Here is a 23,531-nt window from a genome sequence, read left to right on the forward strand (position 1 = left end):
ATGTAAGTGTAGTGTGCTAGAGGAAGCTCACTAGCCTCGAGTCCTAATTAGAGAGCTCCATTTGAATTAACACAAATTTTTAAGTGATGCTGGCCTCAGAGGGCTGGTTCATGTCACATTACAGTGCGGGAGAAAAAGGACTGGCTCTCGTGCAACAGAATGGCAGAAGTCAAATAAACAAACTGGCTGAACATAATTTCCTCAGTGCTGCTACTGCACTGTTTTGAAACGAAATCCATTATTTGATTACATGGGGAAAGGTAAGCGGAAGACCGGGGCAGTGTTCCAGTTCCATCGTCCTTGTGTGCAACAATTAAACCATTTCCCTTGAAAGCGGAGAAAACGATGACATTTCACGTTTCCATAACTCGCCTCCCAGACCGATTACTCAACTGCAAAGCCTTAAAAATAAAAAATAGCTCTAAAACCAACCTTGGCAACTCAAACACATGATTACATTCCCAATGTAAACTTAATTAGTGTATGTTTTGCATGTGTCAGCGTCTGGGTTATATCACAGGTAACCTTGTTTGATAAGCTTATATAAGATAGATTGGTAAAGCTTATGGGATATGTGTAACAGGTCGTTTTATTAGCTGTGGCTGTATGATGCACGCTAGGCTGCTACCGAACTTTTTGTTTGATAATATTACATAAAAAAAAAAGAGGGAAAACATTTGTCATAAACAATTCTGTTAGAAATTATCAAAGCAGACTCGCTATCAGAGGAGCGGGAATTCCGAGAGCGTTTGCACTGATTAAATGTTTTGCTTGTTCTTTGCGGTTTAATGACGATGTTTGGAAAGCAGCATTATCAATGTTTTGTGAAACTGTGCGTCCCTGAGAGCTCGCCAGTTGGGTAAATAAAACAAGTGTTTCCCATTTTCGACTCCGTGAGACAGAAAGAGAGCAACAGCCTAGTGCAAGAATTACTGAGCTGTAAAGCACGAGACATGATGAAGGCACCTGCTGCGCTCGCCGTTTGGTACACCCTGACCTTTAAAGCCTTCTGAAACATTTCAAAGCTACTCAGACAAGAGTTGCAAATGATTAAAAATGTTTTTTTTAATTTACACACACACACCAATCAGCCATTACATTACAATAAAGCTCTTGAGGCAAGACACTACAAGACCTCGGCGGTGTGCTGTGGTGTCTGGACGTTGGCAGCAGGTCCTTTGGGTGCTGTGGTTAGTGGGGAGGGCGTCCATAATGTAAACTTGCTTGTTTGTCTTAATCAGATTCAAATCTGGGGAGTTTGAAAGCGGGGTCAGCACCCTTAGGATCTTTACCTTCCAGGCTATGGTGCTCTGGGTGTTCTGGTCCTTTCAATCATGACCAGCACTGACTTTTTCAGCGTTTTGTGGGCCACTGGATTTTTTCGTGGGGTTTAATCAGGCAAGATAGCCTTTTCTCCCCACAACCATAGATGATCCTTGCGTATGCATAATCCTGTCACTAGTTAACTGATATATAAACTGATAATCAATGTTACTGTTTTAAATTTATGGCTGATGGGCGTACAGTATATACAGTACACTATATGTACATATACTGTATACTGTATAAAGCTAACAGTTACTACAAAGTAGGATGAGACCGCACAGGGAGTGAGGATGTAAAGCTTCTTGCTCGCTACGGAAAAATGACACCGGGAACATATATTCAAGCAAAATACACCCCTCATTTATCCTGCCTTGGCAATGCAGAGACTAATTGATCTAGGCATTCACAAACCTCTGATGTATGTCAGCACAAGCACCTGGACGAGAGATGACAGGCGTGCTTCCACAACCCAAACCATTTTGACTCCAAATATCCGGTGAGCGATCGCTCACGGTGGAGTGTGTCTGGGCTCAGGGTGGCTCCAGCAGCACTGCGTTTCAGTCTGAGCCTGGCAGAAAACCTCCTAACCAGAGCGACCACAGGCCACGCGCATGAATACACTTCTATTACACTCAAACCAACCTGAGCAGTCAAGCAGCCCCTCAGCAGTTCTTAACCGGCTCAGAAAAAAGACGCTGAAGTTAAATATATCTGGATCATCATTAACTCAGGCCACCCATCAGGTTCTTAGGTGGAAAGCAGAATCCACAAGATAAACAGGCAAATAAATGCAATAAAAAGTAACCGAGTAAACAGAATATATAAACAAAAACAGGCCTGGAGAGTTTCGCTGCTGAAAGTTCCTTTATTCAGCCTCGGCACCCCGATCCAGAGAAATTACACTTTGGACGTCTTATGTTTGTGCTGCAAATAATGAAGATGTGAATTTGAAATTCTGCAGACGATGTCGTTTTAGGAAACATGAAAGCCACAAGGTTAGGATTACACCTTTTTTTCCCCTGACTGAATTAAACCTGTAATAAAAAAAAACAGACATTAAAATTTTTTAAAGATAAAGAAATCATATGCATACAGTATACACTGATGGGAGCTAAAACCTTTTTTTTTTCCTGTTCTTTCGAGAAGATTTACCACCTGGGTGTACCGGTAACTAAGCTGAAAGGTACAATAGACTCATAATTGCATTCATTAACCACACAGGAGCTGGCCATTTTCACGTGACTTAATCAAATTTACAACAGGAGGCCATGTTAAAATTGTCATATAATGAAATTGCCATCGTAGCAAAAAAACAAGGCCCAGGGGATTGATAGAAACTCTGGAAGCAGAGAGCGTCCGAAGGAATAAGTGCCTATGAAAGCAGAGCCTGCCAACTTTTGCACCTGGCGTTATAAGAAGCAGCCAAGTGAACTCTGTTTCACATGCAGGCAAAATGTGAAGTCTTTTCACTGGCGCTGTTTGGGTTTCTGGGTGAAATCAGAAGACTAGAGACGTCTGGGGGAGGACGCTCACTGAATTAACTGCCCTCTCCCTCCACACATTACAAGAATGAATTACTCATATTCTGTTCATTTTCTTTAAGCATTAATAGGGCAGTGAAAGTGTGCCTGCAGAAACATTAGGCTCCTACAGGAGTATGCGCGTTATATCATGTTGAGCACAAATATACTGTGAAACACCGGGATTTCCGTGCAAGCAAGTGAGCAAAGCCTCGGGTTAATCTTAAACAGACATTAAATATCAGAAGTAGAATTTCGTTGCGAGGATGCTTGGTCCTACAAAGCTTATACTGTAGTAGGAGTCATCACTCATGCAGAAATGTGTGTGAAAAGCACTAGGGGTCAGTGTAAGGATCCCATTGACGGTCTCTAAACAGTACCATGGAAAATATGCAAAACTGCATTTGCCTTTAGATCACAGGGTGAAAAAGCTGAATAGTGTTGCTTTAGGAACGGTTAAAAAAAAACAAAAAAAAACACAGCAACTAATTAAGATCTAGTATGGAAAAAACACACAAGGTTAGGACAGGTTAGAGAACATACACACTGCAATAACATATGATGAGCAAATATCCGCATGTACTGTAATGCAGAAATATAAATTAGGAACTGTCATCCCGATACCGATAGCAACGACTTTGTCAAGCTGAACATTACAATAATCTAAATCAATACAATGGTGAAAACTTATTTCGATCTTATTTAATTTGAAACGATCACAAATTCTTTTTTTTTTATGTTAGACATTAGAATGTTAAGCATGAAATGTCACTACCGATGTGTAGCTACATGATAGGATTCACCTATATGTTTTACACACAGTTAAAGGCCTAAAAAAAAATAAATAAATAAAAAAAAAAATTAGGATTAAAAGTGTGATGCACAAAAATAACTACAGAAAGCTGCTAAGATTTTTGCTAAAAGAGCAATGACAACCTGCAGTGTTCAATGGTGAGAAATGTGTGAACCGCCACCAAATTTGTGAGGTTCACTTAACTACATCTGCATCTATCTTTTTTGAAGCCTTATCTTACACTTGTATTGTACTCTTTTATGGTTGTTGCATCATGGTGCTGGAGAAATGACATTTCCTTTCAATGAACACAAACTATATAAAAAAATGAAAACAAAAACCCACTTATCTTGACTTAATACTACATAAACATAATATTAGGCTAATTAAATTGAATGTACTGTATACTAGATAGATTGCCTCACTGGTGTATTAAAAAAGGTTTGTTTCATGCAAAATGCAAAGACTTCTTAATGTCATTGTCGTACATTGTGTGATATTGAAACCAATCATACTGAGTTGGACATTTGCATACTTTTGCAGCAGGAAAGCATTCATGACTCTTTCTGTACAGTTAGTGCTTCTTCAGAAAAGTGAACAGCTGTGAGACAGGAAGTCCGTATTCCAGGTCAACGCTCAACACAGCGCTCTCAATTAAGTGTAAGAACCTTTGATAAGAAGCAGAGGTACAGTGTCTGAATAATGTCCTGTATAACAATCCCAGACGTTGCTTCTTCAGCCCATTTTTATCTCTTTATCTGTAAACTCTTTAGACAAAATCACTGCCTACTGTCTCACTACTACAGGTGATCTTAAAACCTTTATTCCTCACAAGATTCCTTACAAGCGATAGGGCTGCGTGAAAACTCGCAAGGTGTTCAGTGATAAGCGGTTTATGTGTGTGCACATGTGAGTGTGTGTGTGTGGAATCCACTCCGCACTCTGAGACTCCGCCACCAAAGCAGTGCGAAATGTTTTGCAGGCCATCTGGGAAGGATTTATTGTGTAATTTGGTTTATTACCACTGCGGTCTTCGTCTAAGTAGCATGAACACAATTACGGTCCACTCGGCACTGCTACACCTGGCCTCTCCAAACAATAATAAATCCAGGAGAGAGAGGAAACAGGGAATTAATTGAGGGTTATCGCCATCATGCCCTGTTTAGTGCTTACCGCTGAGAGACGGCAAGATATTTATAGTGCTGCAAAAATAAATATCCAATAGTGTAGTGTTACATACGCTCCCATACTAAGGAGACAGGCTTTCCTGACAAGGTACAATAAAGTGAAGAGTTTATTAACATGTGAGGATGAGGAGGAAACGGACGGAGATGACGTGATAAAGTGATAAGGGGGGGAAAAGTGAAATAAATAAATTTAAATTAATTCAATATTTTTAAATGTTAAAAGACAGTTCTACTGCATGCCTGCTGTTCTATTACCGAACTGGGACGAAGAAGTATAAATAAATAAATAAAAGGTCTTAGCAGATTAATTCACTTAATTATTCACTGGATTTTTTCACAAAGATCATAAAGTATATGTTTTATTATCTTTGAATTAGTTTTTTAGCTCTTGCCTTACACTCTGTATTCTGTGTGTTATACCGTTTTATGGGGATGTGCTGTATCATGGACTTTGAGAAATGACAAAGAACACAAACTATAACAAGTATTGACAATAAAAACCCACTGGCCTTGACTCGACTTGATTTTACATAAACATAATATCAGACTATTTAAATTAAATTTATACTGAATTGTTTTCCACACTGTTGTTTTAAAATATTTTTTCATGCAACGTTCTATAAATGGTATCCTAAAAATATTTTTAGCTGCCTGTCATGATGTTAAAACATGTATTAAAGTCATTGTCATACATCGTGTAATATTGAAAACAACCACACGGAGTGGTACTTTTTCATTCTTTTGCACTCCATAGAAATGAAGCATTCTTAAACTTCACTTTTTTAATTACTGGCCTTTTTTGTTTTTAGTACACACTTTCCTATGAAATGTTTTATACTATTATTATAGTATAAATAGTAGTATTATACAGTCAATTGTTTTATTTTAGGTCTTTATTTTTGAGTAGTAAATGACTAAATTTCCGGACCAAAAAGAAAAAACAGAAAAAAGTACAACTGAAGTATAACTTGCCTAATAACAGCTAATAGTAGCTCATTTCTTTATAAAACTGCACAAATTGCACGTGACAAAGCACTGTCACACCAAATACTGACTTTGTTTAACTACTTACTGTTTACTGGCATTTGTAGGGTTTTAACCCCCCCCCCATCTTTATTTTTTGAAGACTTACTTGCTCTACAGCATTTATTTGCATATGCCTAAGACTTCTGGACTTTACTGTATTTTAACAGCCATTCTCTGATTTATGAAAATAAGTACCCACTTGTCACCTTAAATGTACAATTCCTTAAAAATGGTGGCAAAAGTTAAGGGTCAAACTAATGCACCCTGACCTCACTTGCCGGGGTGGGATATGCGAAAACAATGTCACTGTGCTATAAGGCAGATGTGGCAAGTAATTATACATATGTATGTTGTTATTATTATTATTATTATCATCATCATCAAAGGTATATGGTGACTTGATCTTTATACCAATATATGTGCGTGAAACATACAAAAAAATGCTGCTGCACAATTATCAATAATGTCTTTGTATGCTGCAGCATTACAGTTCCCCTTCACTGGAAGCTCAAAGCCTAAAACTGTACGCGCATGATAATGCCCTTGTGCACAAAGCAAGATTTTAAAAGACATTGTTTGACAAGTTTATGAAACCTTTATTTGTTCGACATCAGCGGTTGAATAGGCAATTCCCCACATCCCACTCGAACATCTAGAGAAAGGCCTTTCCGTGAAAGAGGACATTATTTTAACAGCAATGGAGAACTAGATCTGAAATGGGATGTTCAATTAAATATGTGGGTGTGATTGGTCAGGAATCATTGCTATATATATATATATATATATATATATATATATATATATATATATATATATATATATATATGCACACACCACAATATATATATATACAGTAGAATTAAAGAATTAGAATTGACTTTTTCTAAGTCTAATACTGTGTACTTAATTTACTTAAATTACTGTGTAATTAAGGAGCTGACTATTACATGCATAGGAAGTTTATGCTACTAAAAATTTTAATATTACTTTTTTAAGTAAACATGCCATAAATGTAATAAAAAAGGAAACTACAGTGTGTTAAATAACCTTAAATAAAACAAATAACTACCTGATAACTACCTGATCGGTGTCTCTGAACTGTTCCGCATGATGCATATGCAAATTAATAAGCATTTTACAACTAATGATAAAGCTTCTGCATTTAAACAGTTTTTCAGGTCATTGTTACCAGCTATAAAAAAAAAAAAAAGTAGTTTAGCAGTGAAACTGTAATGATCTTTTTTTGAAAGTCAATAACATCAAAATACAATGGATGCCATAATATGATTGAAAGAAATATTAATAAAATTCCAAACCAAGGTTAGAAATTTCAGTTCTGGTCAAGACATTTCATTCGGGTGCATCACTAAGTACAGCTTTATCGCCCTAGTCTTTAACGCGTTCTTTAATGTACGTATCTTCGGATCTACAGAACAGAGTTATATGTCCTCAGGGACGGGTCTGTAAATTATTTTAAGCTGTCCTGGCCTTTTATATTTGGCAAGTAAGCTCCACAAGAGTTTTTAAGTGCGGTGATTTATAAAATGCAAGACGTTCCTGTGCATCTGATTGAAAGCCAATGTGTCTATAAATCTGTCTGGCACTGGCCGCTGTCAGAAAATATGGCCTGAATAGATGACAGTTAACATTAATGCATTAAGTGAACAAGACAAAAGTGCACATGTCTGGATAGAAGGTAAAAGAAGGCAGCTGCGTGGCCTGGGTGGCATCTGCTCTTTACAGTGAAACAGATACAAACACACCTTACACCTTGCAGATCTGAGTAACTTTATTCTTCCAAAACTAATAATAAGGATCTTGGAATTACTGTACCGGGATTCCCCGTTATTTACAGCCATCTGATAATACACAAAACATTTTGCACCTCAAATGTGCACAATAGATAAAACGTCTAAATTTTTTGATTAAAATTGCAAGTACAGCCTACACTATGGTGTGCAAATAATAAAAAAATTAATAAATAACAGAATATTGTGCTATTATATAAAATAATTGAGTAGAGTCATTGTTAAAAAAAAAAACTAATTTGATTATTTTATTTAAATATAAAACTACATCCAGAAGAGACATCCTCTTACACAATAGGCACTTATTTTTTGTAAACAATTAAAAAGAAAAAAAAAAACAGTTATAAAATAATTCATTCCATCTGTAAGATGAGTTAAATCCTATAATCACTAAACAGTGCCTCACCAGTCTGTTTTTCCCTCTAGATGAAAACTCCTTCCATAAATGTTAAACAAACATCTCCTTACAGAAGCACTGACTCTAACAATAACAGAAAGCATGTTTATGTTTATTATTGCTTTATATGTGGCATCTACAGTTGAACGAGTTGTTACCATAAAAACGATATATACATCAGACACAGATTTAAATGAGAGTGGGCACTGTAACTGAAAAATTTGATTTAATTATTCAACATCTGTGTCATAATTAATTTTAAATTATACTTTTAATAATGACATAATTGTGCAGTAATACACTGAATAAAAGCTTTGTTCTCATTACTGCTAGCAGTAGCCTTATACACACAGAGCTGTTTCCTTTAGTATCTTGCTTTAGTCCCTGAATAAATAAAATCTCCTGAACTAACAGGATATTATAATATATTTTAATTTCATATGATTTCTCAAACTGCTACAAATAATTGATTTGTTTCAGTTTTTTTTTTTATAAACAAGTATGAACCGAGCAGAAGTTTGCATTATGCTTTATATCTGGAATCAAACAGCTCTTGGCAGTGGACGCAGACTTTTGGGCCCTACTTAATCTCTGGAGAAACACGCAAAAGTAGCTGGAATCAGATCTATAATTTGCCTCAAAATTCTGATCACTCTAGTTGTGTTTGCCGTCCCGTTGATGCCACGATGTCCCAGAATTCTCCACAGTACCGCAGCGGGACAATAGCATGATACATAAATATGATGTTTGATATGACATGGGCTTGGAGCCCTGCAACACTTTTAGATTAAACTCAGCTTTTCTGCAGCGATTTAAGAAACTGGAGCGTGGTTTGGCTCTGACAGGAAAAACAGAAAACGCGCAAAACACACACAATGGCAAAAAATAGCTACTGTGTGTTTTAACAACTGGGAGAGCATAAATGGGAAGTGGAGCCTGAAGACAGGATTCTGCAGCTGCAGGATGGAGGGGCTGAATTGTCCTCTTCTTTTTTTCTTTTTTCCCCAGCAGCGCACAAACACACACAGAGGCCTGATTTAAGAGCCCTCTGACTTAGAGGGCTAAAGGTCAAAGCAATGAATGTTAAGAGCTACTTTTCTCCTCGTAGAAAGGCAGGGCACCGTGGAGTTATGGGGTGAAAGGTTAAAACTACAGCGTGTGTCACGGCTGCCTGCTTGGCCTTCTTGGACATAACTCTTTTGCGGGTGAACTAAGTTTGGAACTTGTGACATGTTTCTCTTTTGACAATGCCGACTGCACCGATCCCACCGTTATGAAGAGTAATATACGAAAGGTTAATTATTTCTGCCCATGATATTCCCTACATAAACAGCAGAGCTGTTGCTTCACATGAGGTTTCTTTGATGAGGCCGGCCGTAGGCCACTACAGTCAGCGTTTTCATGTGTTTGCGGCGAACGCATGACAAGGTGCAAGTAGGGGCGTAGCGGTGTTTATCTAAGCAACGAAAGCAGTCGGCTTTGAAAAGCAGCTATTTACTTCACTTTGTCCATTTTTTTTTCTTTTTCTTTTTGTGTGTGTGTATATCTCAGACTGACTGTGTGCCCCGTTTCACAGGGCAGGGCTGCTGGGAAAGTTTGGGAGGCGGCTGACATTTCTGAACGCTCGCTGTAATGCAGCGGAGAGAAAAGAGGTTGCTTGCTCTCATACTATTTATACTTAATTACAGAGAGCACTTAAACCATTTCCCAGATGCAAAAATGTGAAACGACTTTGTCATGCAGCGCGACAGCTCCAGAGTGTCACGTCAGTTGTTCTCATAAAAGCGTGTCTTGAAAGAGAACGATCAGGCTGGACGTGTCCGAAACTATCCTCCGCCGAAAGGCATAATGACTCCGGGATCGAGCATTTCGCGCCGTTTAAATAAGCTTACCATATTGATGAGCTGCGTGTGAACTATGTCTTCGACGAGAGCAGCCGTTTCGTGCAGGGGTTTCCGAGAGTCACCCAGCGCAAACCTGCAACACACAACACACACACTTTTAAATATAGTGGAATTCTGTGTTTGACTGGTATATAGCTAAAAATCTGGAATATTCCAGAAAGCAGCTTTACTAAAGTGCGTAATGATTTATTTCTTCTACTGATCTTCATGGCAATACTTGGATGCATCTTGGTTTTCTCCAATATCTTTGCCTAATTTATCCGTTGTCAGTTCACACCTATTAGTCGCTCCCGTCACTCAACAGTTACTAACTTACACAAGCTTTCACCAAGGCAAGTGAAGCTCGACCTCTCATGCTAAATCAGTGCCAATATTAAAAGGAGTTATTTTAATTGCACCCGAGGACAAACAACAATCTTAACAAAGCCAAAAGCTACATTTGAAAGAACGCACACGATGCGACTGGCTTTCACACAGAGGTACCAACTTTCCTTACAAGTAAAACCTCGGAGGCAGAAGGCAAAAGAAAAAAGAAGTTTACCACAAAAGCCCCTAGTGTATGTCGGTGGACGGGACGGCTCCATGCTAACAGCATAAATGATACAATATGTAGCTGGTGAACTGATATTCAACTGAGAGGGGTTTGGATTTATAAACCATGTCCTGGACAAGCTCATTTTATACTTTTATTAAACAATTAAAGAATTAAAAGTGCATGTTTGATCAGCCCTCAGGTCAACATTATGATATTATACGATTATTAATTTTATTATATAATGTACTAAGTATGCAGACCTAAAAAAAATATTTTATTTTTGACAAATAGGAAAAAATAAATCTCAATCTATAAAAAAAATTTTATATATTAAATAGACCTCTGAGACATATTGAAGAAAAATATGAACAGGCAGCACACCTTACGTTTTACCCTGCGATTTTATTATTGAACAATTTGTTTATCCAGACAGAGATGCAAAATAATCTTTTTGTTTTCTACTGGCTCACGAGACAGAGGTTTGCAAATGCACAGGTCAAAGTTCACTTAGGTAAAGTAGGAGCAAAGCTAAGGTGATTGCCTGATCGGTCTTTTACATCCCATGTCCTTTCCCCTTCAGTGAGTTTTCCACCAGACGCTTTTTATTCGGGTTTGGTCTGACCTCTGCTTTAACTGCAAAAGCAGAAAAGCTTAGTTTCCAGGTATCGCATAGACTCATAGTAAGGGGTCAAAAAAAATGTAAATGTTATGGCTAAATCATAAATATTGGCACCATTCCACCATAGCTAAATACCTTAAACTAAAATGTCTGCACTATAGCTTGACTTTTTTTTTTTTTTTGCAAGAATCACTTACATTATACAAAGCAAAAGCTCTCTGCCATCTCTGAAAGCACTAAACATGTATGTAAGAAAAGGAAATCAAAGCACGGTGCCAGTATATGCACCACGTCAGTTCCAAGAGGCCAGAGGTTACCGTGATATAACTCCTCTGATTGTTATCATGTGCGGATGAATGCACTAATCACCTCCCTGTGATGTCCAAATACTCAACAAAGGCTAGAGGAAAGCACTGCTTTATTTGTACATCCTTAAACTCTCAGCGACATAATTAGGATCCAAGCCATCTCCTGAAGATATGTCAACCACTCAAACAGCTGTGCTGCACTGGCTTATCATATCTACATCTGGATTCTCAGGCAGCTAACGGGTTTTCGGCCTAAATCCTGCAGATTAGTAAAACGGTTTTCTTAATTCTACATAAGAGAGATTGATAAAGGGCTGATGAGTACATTGGATGTGTGTAGGGCAGCAAGTAATAAAAATTACTAAAAAAAAAAAGGCATCTGAAAATCTCTTTCCCAACCGTTTACAAGGTGGGATTTAAGTGCTGTCAGCCAGGTTGTTTTCAGTACTATGGCACCTTTATGCTTGTCAGTAGCAATTAGGATCTGGTTTTCAGTAGCAATTAGACTCTAGCTTTGTTAAAACGCTATAGTGAGTTTGACTTTAGCTGCCGGCTCGGAAAAAAGATTAAAATGTTATGGCGTTAGTACATAATATTATATAATAAATGGAATCTCAGCAAATTAAGAATGAGGATAAAAAAAAAGTGTCCGTAGTCAGTAGTAAAGATCCGTAACCACACCAGTAAGGCAGTTATGCTCGAGTCATGTGGCACTAATAAAAAGAAAAGTCACATCAATTAACAGAAGCGGCCATGCTCATCCTACGTCACAAAAGCTAGTCAGCTTACGCGCGGCCAATGTGCTGTTTACAAATTCTACACTCCTTTATTCGCAAGTTTTCCCACATTGCGGCTGCCAGAGCTTCCCACATTCAGTGTGCTTAATATCGACACAGTGGTTTTATCCAATGCAAGTGCAAACCGCTAAACAGCCACAGACTTGCTGCAGTCAGGAGAGACTACCATGAGAAACACAATATTTCAACCATGACAATAAATTCACTAATAAACCTGAATAACTGAATTTAAGCATAGGTGACGAATCTGATCCTGCCGTGCAAAAGCACGATGTACTTTTCAACACTACAGATCAGCATCATTAACTGTCTTCTCAGACACTACACTCTTCAAAATGCACTTTTACATTTTAATCCACACTTGCATGCAAACTACAGATATTAAAATCCCTAAATTATGAATTGTGCATTATTGTAGCTGAACACATTGGTCCTATCAAACTGCAGCTACTTTTTGTCAACACAACAAATATCATTAAGGACCACCAACTCGTTTTTATTTCCTTCATGGTTCAAAGACAAAAAAAACCACACACGTACACCTACCCTTGAAAAATGGTACATCTGGATATTGAATATTTCAACCATAATGCTGTCAATTAACTTTTATTACAACCCCGTTTCATTTCTTTGCTTCACATAAATACATTTTAATCCAAATGGCTTCCAGAGGAAAATCAGTAATTTACTCCAGTTGGGTAATTTATTCCATTTGTTTGGTTACAAAGCAGTTTAGTTTTGCTCAGGAAACCAGTGAGACAACAGTCGCTACATAGGAAGTTTGCAGACTGGATTTGGAAAGGGGGAAAAAAGAAAAAGAAAAATGCTTTAAATAAATGTTACCTCAACTGCAACTCAGAAATAAATTTCATTTTTAAATATAACGTCACACTTGATACAAAACCAGAGCGGATAAAGGCAAAGGAAAATAACTCGTCGGATATATGGAGTAATAAACAGACTCGTAATTGTGAACATGCAGCGAGTCTGACATGCTGTTTTTCCTCTTCCTGTCACAGTAGTAGACGTACATGAGTGCCGGGCAGACGTACTTAATCCCTTGCATGTTGATCTGAACTAGGCAGCATCGTTGGTTTGGCCAGTGGCCCCCGTGTGTTTACATCAATGAGCAGCACGAGTCAGTCTGCACAAATGACGCTAAACAAAAGCTTGCGAGAGCGCAGCTAGTTTGCTAAAATGGGCTGGATGTTTGGGTCCGGGCTTTGTGTTCAAAGGGCGCGAAGCACAGTGGACGCTGATGTTTATGAACTTGTGGTGCAGCAACACCCGCCTTCTGCCTTTCTGCATGTCACCATCCGCCTAGTCGAACTTAGAAACGGGGTAAACACAGGCGTCTCACGTTTCTGATACCAGAAAACAATCGATCTAAATACATTCAAAGATCTGCACTAATGTTATTTTAAGCTGCAAACAAGTTTTTTGGAAACCAAGTGGGAAAGGCTTGGACAAGTTTTAATTTCAAGCTACACAAGAATAAGACTTGTATAAGGATATTGGGTATTATTTTTATTATTATAGGATATGTATAACGTTATGTTTTTTTTTTATTTTTTAGATACACTAGTGTCTATTTGTCAGAAATCTTACTCTCTCTCTCTCACATTTCATCTGAAATGTCCATTTGCGCCACTAAAAATGTGCGCTGGGTTTCTGTTATTACACCCAATTTATTTTGTGGATCTGGTTAATTAAAGATGCTGGTTCATTCTGCGTAACGTAGGGCGACATTAACTTTGCGGCTTAATGATTCTTAATTTTAAAAAGCGCAAAATCCTCAGGATTAGGGTTTCAGGGTTAACCAAAAAGAATTATGATTCAATTCGTTCAGCAGACTCTGCGCCGTAATTTAATTAGCACTGTAACCCGGGCGGTGAAGAAGCACTTGTGTTTTTTCACGAGTAAAACCAAAGATTTGCCAGGTTTCACAGTGACGCATCGCCACTCGTGAATCATTCATGTGGGCAGAGTTTAAAGAATAATATTTTTATTTTAAGGCAGGGGAAAATCCAAAGTGCATGTGAAGTTTTAGACTTGCTAAGATAGATAAAGGCAGGAGCATTATCCTGACTCCATCAGCAAGCACAGAAACTAGTCAGTGAGGCAGTTTCAAGCCCAAAATAAACTTGGGTAAGGTAAGCCGTGTTTATTTTACGGACACTGTTGCAGGTCGGTGAGTGAAGTGCAGTCTTGTGCTGGCATCCACACCTGAAAGTGAGAGAGGGTGAAACATAATGACAGGCCTCTGACATCACAACCTTGGAGACAAAAATCAGCGGTACTGGTCTGGAAGAACACACTTTATCGTTCGTTAGTGGAATTGTCATTGTTGTTGTTGTTTTTCCACTAGTGATGGCTGCTATAGACAAGCTGCTTATTTCATGGATTTTATTTTGGACTGATGATAAACCGCGTCTGGAGACATGAAGATCTTTGCATCATGTCGATGTGACTGGGACACTAATGATGTGAACACAGTACAAGCTCATTTCAGTATTCTGCGTTGGAGCGGTTGTTCATAATTTCTGCAGGATTTTTCCATTCAGGACTGGATTTACAGTATGTGTTTCTGTGTGTGTCTGTGCTTGGAACGGCTGTGGAGTTTTCCAGGCTAAGAGGCGTTTATAGAAGTTGGGTGGGGTTAGACTAGGCTGGACTAGCGCTATTTCGGGACAGTTGAAGCTGGCCTCTCCAGTCTGCGAAACACACTTCTGATACGGGGAAATGAGCACTCAGAGACAGAAAACAATACAGAGATTCACATGGGTTTAAGAGAGAACTCTGATGTTGAAATAAAAAACGTATTATTTTCCAAAAGTGCCTCATGCGTTGGTAAGAAACCCTAAGGATGAGTAGCAGATTGATCCTTTGCAATTAATGAATAAGAATAATTAGAATTATTAAAATCATCATAGTTAATAAAGCATTTATCTAGTGCTATTCTATATGCAAATGTATATGCATCACAAAAGTAACACTAAGTATACCACAGTTAAAAAAAATTAAATTAATCCTGGTTATAGTTAATTGTTAAAAAAAAGTTAACTTTTACAAATTTTCTATTTTATAAACACTAAATTCACACATTGTACAACAATATTCTAGTTTGGGGTTCAGTTTGACCCTCTTGATATTAGTTAAATGGTTACCAACATAATGCTTGAGTGATTCTATAAAGCTTAATGTGATTTATTTTATTGAGAGGGGTAGAGAGGAAGAAAAGAGGTAACAGGGCGCTAGCGCCTCGAGGTATGCATTTAAGGTTTAAATCCGTAATGTTATAGGCAGAGGCTGTCCAGGAAAATAAACAGTTGTAGCAGCCCCCGTCATAACTGAAGGCAGAGTTTGTTATTTCGTTCAATGCACTGGCAGGCGATATGGAGACCTTCAGCACTTATTACACTTCGCTTATTTGACTTTGTCTGCTTAAACACAGCCGGGATGAGAGCGGTACAGTACTCAGAGCGCGAATATTAGCAACATACATTAGGGCTTTGAGCAGGCAAATCACATTAAAAGAATTCATATCATTTTTTACACAACAGTGCTTTTGAATTCATGGATCTGATTTGTCAGTTCTTTCGTTTGTTTTTTTTTGTTAATAATGGAACAGATTTATATTAATGTGCTTGTTTTAAAATGTTACTGTTTATAGAGTCACAACCTTTATCTTGGACTAATATCTTTAACACTTTTAAAAAAAAATTTTTTGTTACGGTATATAACAGACGAAATGTTTAATTATTAATATGAGCATTTATTCCCCTATTATTTCATATATTATTTCAGTTCTGTTAGAAGTCTCCAGTATCAGGCCCTCAAAACAGTTAATTTGATTAGTCTAAAGTCAGGCGATAACAGAAAATAACTTGTTCGGCCCATGTCCCAGTAAATACATTATATGACTAAAAGTAGGTGTACACCTGACCATAATACCCATTTGTGTAATTTCTCAAGATCCCAGTCCAGATTTAGTCTTCGTTGTTTTAACAATAACTTCCTCTTTTCTGGGAAGTCTTTCCACTTAATTTTGCTGCGTGGCCACCGGCATTTGCTCATTCAGCCACAAGAGCGTTAGTGAGGTCGGGCACTGATGCCGGCCGAGAAGATCTGGCTTTAGTTCCAGTCAAGTGAAATTGTAATTCTTGTAATTCTTGTAATTCTTTTTACCTATTTAACTTATACAGTACTGTAGATACACAAACCTGTACAGACTTTTATCAGTGAGAAACTGGCACAATTTCCTAAATCTATAAAGAATGCACATAAAGGCATATCATTTTCTTTAAATGTCTAGGTGCCTACAGTGGGTGCTGAGTTGTTGAAGAATATTAACAGCAATATCTACAGGAAATACTGCACACAAGGTTACTTTTAAATCAGGGATATTTAAAGGATCTGTTAAATATTTGCACTGGTGATGCCACTGTTACTACTTTTGCACAACTCAGTGACCCTTTCTTTCTCAACAGAGTAAATGACATGAAGTCAGCATGGGATATCATGGGAGTAAATCTCCGTTTCTTCCGCATTTACAAAGTAATGTCAAATCAAAATGGTTGCACACAGCATCGTAAAATAAACAACGCAAAAGTACTTACTTTTAACCAAATTAACCGTATATAGATTGTACGCACTGGTTTGTTAAATCTGAAACAATGACTATACAGTTCCCTGTTTTAAAAAGAGAGAATATACACCACTTACCTGACTGACTTTCTCTGAGAAATATGGTTTGATGGTATGATGGTCTGGTGTCCAAATCGCTCAGATGAAATTGCGCATGTAAAAATTTATGGTAAAAATGTATGAAGGAAGATTTGGCTTTTAAAAAATTAATACTGAAGTGTAATTGTTGGCAACTTACTGTGCTCTAAAAGGAATTAAACACATCAGGATGTGCTGTTATAGGGAAATAATTTACTTCAGGGTGGCAAGAATAGACCATTAGACTGCCTTGTCATTTATTATTTTCCTATCAAAGCTGGCCTTGTCGTGTTTTATTTCTTATGCATTAATTCCTTAACGGATCATTAAAGCTCGTCAACAAAGCGGAAAACTTCAAAGCAGAGTCGTAATTGCTTTGTTTTCTCCCCCTTTGTGTCTACAAATCGACAGAATCAATTTCTGAACAATGTAAAACAGTATGTCATTAGTGATTTAGCATGTGATTTATAATGTGATTTAAACAGCACTACGCCACAAAAACAGAAAGACAAGGTCACGCTATCTGTCCAGCGCATTATGCATTTAACCCTTTCAGAGTCAGGAAACTTTCACTTGAAGTTAAAAAAAAAAAAGGACCGGCTGGGCCTGGGTGCTGGGGAACGTGCGTTCCCCCCCCACCAGCTGTCCCATACAGAAAACCCCCAGAGGACGACTTTATCATGAACACATGCTACCTGCAGATCAGGGGCTCGCTCACCACCACGTAATGAAGATAAATAGTGATTACTGACGTGTGCTTTCTCCCTCGCTCCTAATCATATTAAAGCGTCTTGTGTTTGTACAGAGATAAAGAGGCTTTGGCTGTGTTAAAAACGCATTAGAGTTAAACCTGAGAGGGTGTCCAGGTTTTTTTTTTCCCTTCGGCCTCCTTTTATTTTCAAAAGATTAGCTTAATCTTATAACATCATGACCCAGTCTATCAACATTATTACTGGAAAAGAGTGGTCTGAGCTAAAGTACAGTTTTTCTGCTTTCCATTAAAAGTCTGTGTCTATATTATTTAGCTTTTTTTTTTTTTTACACTGATAATATTTACAACAATTAAGACCTAAAAGACAGCATATGTAATCAACAGTTGAGTTAGATTTTCTCCATTCAGCAGGGAAAAAAGCTATCAAGTTTCATTCTCAAATGTATAGTAACAGTTAATCAAGGTAACAACAATTTTAAAGATACAATTACAAGACAAAATTAATTCCAATAAGAGAGACAGAGATGTGTGTTCTAATTGCCTGGAGGATTTATAAGACATTTTAGGCGTCAAGGAATATTCAAAATGATCATTCATCCTTATAATCCCTATCTCAAGGCATTTATTTGGTTCTCATCTCCCTCACATGTATGCTATGTTTAAGTAAGATTTGTCCCAATTAATGGTGGAACAAGTATTAAAAATTATGGTACAAACAGGTAAGTTTAAGATCATGGTTTTCATTCATTCGTTCTTCTTCACAAGTACAGTAACTGAATAACTGCAATGGTTAATCCTGGTCTGCTGGGAGTCTCATGGACACCAGGTAGGACATGTATATACTCTCAAAAAAACAAACCTGCACTCTCATCTACACCTGGGGCAGTTTCAGACCAATCAGTATGATTCTGGTAGGTTGGAGGAACCATCGACCCGTGAGGACTCCCACACAGGCACAAGAAAAACATGCTGAGAATCCAAAGATTTGAGAAGGCAGATGGACTGTAGCACTGCAGATCATCATGGATTTCAGTGCATCAAACAAGAGGGTGACATAATGCTAGTACTATCACAATGCTAGTACTTTTTTTTGTTTTAATTTGTTATGGTGATTCGTCTTGCATCTTTTAGACACCCATGCCCAATTACACCTATATCCAAATGCAAATGTAGTCTAGCCTGCTTTAAATCATCCTGACCTAGAAAAACCAAGGCTTTATTAGATACAGCTTTTGTGTTTTTGTCGAACATACTGGCTATTCTGGTAAATCTGTCCTGGGTACTTTCTCTATCTTTACCCTGCTTAGGTGGTGAAATTATGGGTTGTAAGTCAACATTTATTTTGTGTTTTGCTCAAACTTCATGCATGTTTTGTGTGCTCAAAATGACAAGGAAAGGCAGTGAAGCATCTAGTGCGCAGGCCTGTTCGAAACCCAGCACCACAAGCTCCAAACCATAGACCGACACAAGACCACAGCAAATAGCAAGATCAGGGCGCGAGCACCATCCGCACGACCACCACGTCACTATTCGATACCACTAATAAGGTGGCACACACTGTCCGTGGTCCAGGATCAAGCCTAATCGTGTTTTAGAGCGACATACATTTTAATCAGGGTCAGGAAAAAGGAAATCTACATTTCACTCCTATCAGTCACACTCCAATAAAAATGCCATTACTGCAATAACAGGATATGGTCGGTATTGGTAGACTGAAGAAAAACGCAAAAACAGCATTTAAACACGACCACAGCTTCTGTCGATGGTATATTTCGAGAGTCTGGTTTAACCGCCCTGTTCATGGGGATTTTTTTTTGTTTAACTACATTTTTCCTGTTATGGAGTCTGGTTTTCTGCAATTGTCCTTGTAAATCTCAAGAAAGTGCTAAGATTAAATGAGTGAGCTGTATAAATGTGCACTAACGGTTCATTAAAAAAATAAATAAAAAAATTCACATGAAAATATCCGCAGCTGGAATGACAGTGAGAAAACTCTTACAATCATATTGGTCATTAAGGGTTTAACAAGGGAATTAAAAACACAGTTGTGCGACCACACCCTTAGAGAGAAGAAACTTGTCTTAGCCCTCTGGTAAAGTAGATACCGAACAGCAGTCAGTGTAGCTCTGCCAATTGTGCTTTTTCTTTTTAACTTTGAAAAAAGGAGGAAAAAAGTAAATAAATGAAGGTATAAAAGGGCTACAGTTTTCCAGAAATGCAAATCATTTCAGGAATAGTAAAGCATTGTTCATTTGGTTTTGAAATACTAACACAGAGAGAACCAGGAACTGAGTCGAATAGGTGTGAGCTGACCTTTAGAGCCACAAGGGTGAAGGGAGGGCAGGTACTGAACACAGACGACAAGCCTTGTTTCCTTTTTCATGGACGACCTGTTTCTGTTGTTTAGAACAATTGGCCCAAGAGAAAGCCACATCCTGAGGGACAAATGCACAAGCACCTGCCGAGGCCTTACGCCGGGGTGGGTGCCTTTCTGATGCCATAGACCATTAGACTCCCATCCCATTTCATTTGAGTACAGCATTTTACCTAACAAAAATGGAGTCAGGCAGCACAATATGAGGGATGTTGGGATAACGTCAGATTCTTTCAGGTTATGTATACTCTGCTGTCCCCAACAGCATTCAATGCAAATGCAGGGCTGCAAGATGAAAAGCCAATGGACATATAGTTCTGTTCTCAAAAAATAAGAAACCAGCGTATGCTAGTGTGTTTTTTTTCCTCCAAGCAAAACAAATACCATTATAATGCTGACCCTGAATAAAAAAATAATAATAATAAAAAAAAAACCTTGGATGAGACAGGCTGTTTTCTGCAATTTTTTTTTTCCCCTACGCTAATTATATACTGCAGCCTGTGCAACATGACAACAGCAGAAAGCTGATCCCAGGTCTCCCAGCTCCAGCCGAGGCCTGTTTAAGGAGCTTCTGTCTTAGACTGCCAGTCTTTATCCTCTCAGCCTGCAGAGTGCTTCCATATGTGTGAAGCGCAAGCAGCGTTAGCTGAAATCATTCACTCCAATCATATCCTCGCCCGAGCTGCTCTCGGCGCAACACCCGAAACGTACTCGATGTCCCGAAAGCTCCCCCAAACCCTTCCAGCTCACTCCAAACTGACTCGGACAGGCATCAGGCAGCCAGGAAGCTGAATCATTACCAAATTAGAAAACGAGGAGAGGCGAGTCACTCTGAGTGTTGCACGGGAATTTTCTTTTGAACTAAGTGGTTATGACAGAGTCACAGTCATTTATGAGACTCAAAACAAAAAAGGGGGCACGCAAGGGCCACACAAGACAGCTGTGTTCTGCAGAGACCCTTTTTAATTTTTTTTTTTACATATAATAGGAATTACTCTCTGTATATGACTAAACAAGAGAAACAGCTCTACAACTGTGGTTTATTTAGCCTGGTCCTTCAGATTAGATATGAATAGTAACCTATAATTATGTAGCGCGGAACCGGAACATGGGGGACACACTGTAAAACGCAGCGTCCAACATCTAACGTGGTGCTCAAACAAAATAAGCATCTCGCTGTGCCTAAAAGCAAATCTAAAAATATTGTAGCACAGCTGGTTTACATTTATTTTCTAAGCCTTAGGAACAACATTCAGTTGTTTCTCAGTTTCAAAAAGAAAAAAATGCAAATTGTAAAAAGCCTGTAGAATAGCGAATGTACATGGTAAACACACACACCTTAGCACTTTGAGGCAGTGTGAAAGTAAAAACTTGAACAATAAAAAAAAAAAAAAATCCAAGGATATTTTTTTATGAATATTTAGGTGAAATGCTTCCAAACAGTTTAATAAACCAAACAGAAATAATTAAATGCTTGTTTAAATAAAATGCATTACAACAACTTGTGTAGCAAAACATACAATAATGGAGCAGCTCAGGTTTTGTTTATACTTCTTTACTGCAATTATTTTGTAGTATTAGGTATAAGGGCTATAATTTGTAATTTGCTTTACTGACTGCTTTGTAATTAGTGCTTTAAAAATATGGTTTAAGCCTTAAGGGTCCTGCAGGGAATCCTTCTAAAGGAACTCTAGGATTTATATAGAGTCGGTAACTTTTGTTAAGGTGTATACCTTTTCTTTGAGAACACCTTTATAAACTTTAAAAATCCTTAACTATCCAAAAAAACCACAGAGAAAGTATTTTAACAGTGTCTTTAACATTGTGTGGCTTTTCTTTGGAAATGTTCAAATAGTAATTTCAGGACCTTATTAGAAACCTAAACTTTCCAAACAACTCTCAGAGAAGTACTTTTTAGGAAAGTATGCATAGGTTTTTTTTTTTTTTTTTACTACATTTTCTCTATAAATTCATGAAACTTTAACTAACCAACTATCCAAAGAACACTTGAGGAATGAGAATGTAGAGCTTTTATAGTTGAGAACCTCTTTATGAATCTAAGACTGAATTCTAAAAAATCCCTGAACAACCTGTTTTTAGTCACTGAAGCTTTTTATTATAAAATTTTTTAAACCAAATACAGTGCTGTGAAAAAGCTACATTTTTCTTTTGTTGCATATTTGTCATGAATGAATATGCAACAAAAGAAAAATGTAGCTTTTTCACAGCACTGTATTTGGTTTAAAAAATGTTATAATAAAAAGCTTCAGTTTAAAAAAATAATCACACAAAGATAACCCACGTAAATACAAATCACAGTTTTTAAATGATGATTTCATTTATTAAGGGAAAAAAGCTGTCCAAACCTTCCTGGTCCTATGTTAAACAGTAGAAAAATCCCCTAAGTTTAATTACACTATCCACACCCAGTTCTGATTACTGCCAGACATGTTGAATTAAGAAATCACTTAAATAGAACCTGTCTGACAAAAATCTCAAAATGTAACACATCATGCTACGATCTAAAGAAATTCAAGAACAGATGAGAAAAAGTCCGTAAGGGGGCACATATTTATTTACAGCACTGTATGTTTATTGACCTGACAAGAAAAACTCAAAGAACCTATGTAATAAAAGCAAATAAAATAAAAAATAAAAAAGGCATAGCCAGCAAAAGATTTCAAAAAGAACTATATGAATCAAAGAAACTTTTCAGTAGGACCTCTTTATAAATGTAGGAACCCTTAATTATCTAAAGTAAGCTTAAGGAAAGCTTTTTATACAGTTTCCGAGCTTTTCATTAAAGATGGATCGGGGAGGCATTAATTATCCAAAGAACCCTTAAGGAACATGTCTTAAAAGTGTATGGCTTTTGATTCACAAACAGTTAGTTGCTCCTTCTTTTGTTGTGCTTTGGTCAGGCCCTGAACTTTTGGATATATTCTCAATCTGGATAAAACAGTCTCCAAAATAAATAAATGTAACAGCTTAAATGTCCCTTAGTAAAACACCATAAAATCTCACCACATTCACATACACAAATCTGAAATCGTACAAACGCTAAATGGCAGTGTTGCGATTTATTTGTACGTTTAACATTCTGCGAATCAAATACAAATCAAATAAAAATAAAAGCAATAAAAAGAGACACACATACATATGAAGGTATTCAGAACAGGATCCACATTTCCTGAATGTGAAAGTCGGATCTCCTCAGCTGTCGAGTTTACTCAGTTAAAATCAGAAAACTGATTACCCTGACTCATTTAAGTTGTAACTTAATTTTAGTTATGTAAACCAGCTTAATAAATGTTGCTTTTCCTAATTTAATAGTGCAGTTCTGTATTTTTTTCCCCCGAAGGAGACACACACACACATCTTTTAGCACACCCAAACACACCCACACACATTTGAGAGCATGTCTGCAGTTCCTAGAAAGCTTAGACCTAAAACACACCGGCTCACCAGTTTAAGTGGGAAAAGGTGCAATGGTTTTGACT

The 23,531-nt window shown here is 37.6% G+C and overlaps 1 protein-coding gene across 1 annotated transcript in view; it reads right to left on the reverse strand.

Annotated features, from left to right (window-relative positions):
- The window catches only part of supt3h (SPT3 homolog, SAGA and STAGA complex component), an 87,460-nt gene that overhangs the window by 33,515 nt on the left and 30,414 nt on the right, over window positions 1–23,531 (reverse strand). The window contains exon 3 of the mRNA XM_053509501.1: window positions 9,950–10,034. Within this exon, the coding sequence (XP_053365476.1) occupies window positions 9,950–10,034 (85 nt within the window). The remainder of the gene's footprint in view (window positions 1–9,949; window positions 10,035–23,531) is intronic.

This window comes from Clarias gariepinus, chromosome 13 (assembly GCF_024256425.1).
Source record: "Clarias gariepinus isolate MV-2021 ecotype Netherlands chromosome 13, CGAR_prim_01v2, whole genome shotgun sequence".
NCBI classification, from domain to species: domain Eukaryota; kingdom Metazoa; phylum Chordata; class Actinopteri; order Siluriformes; family Clariidae; genus Clarias; species Clarias gariepinus.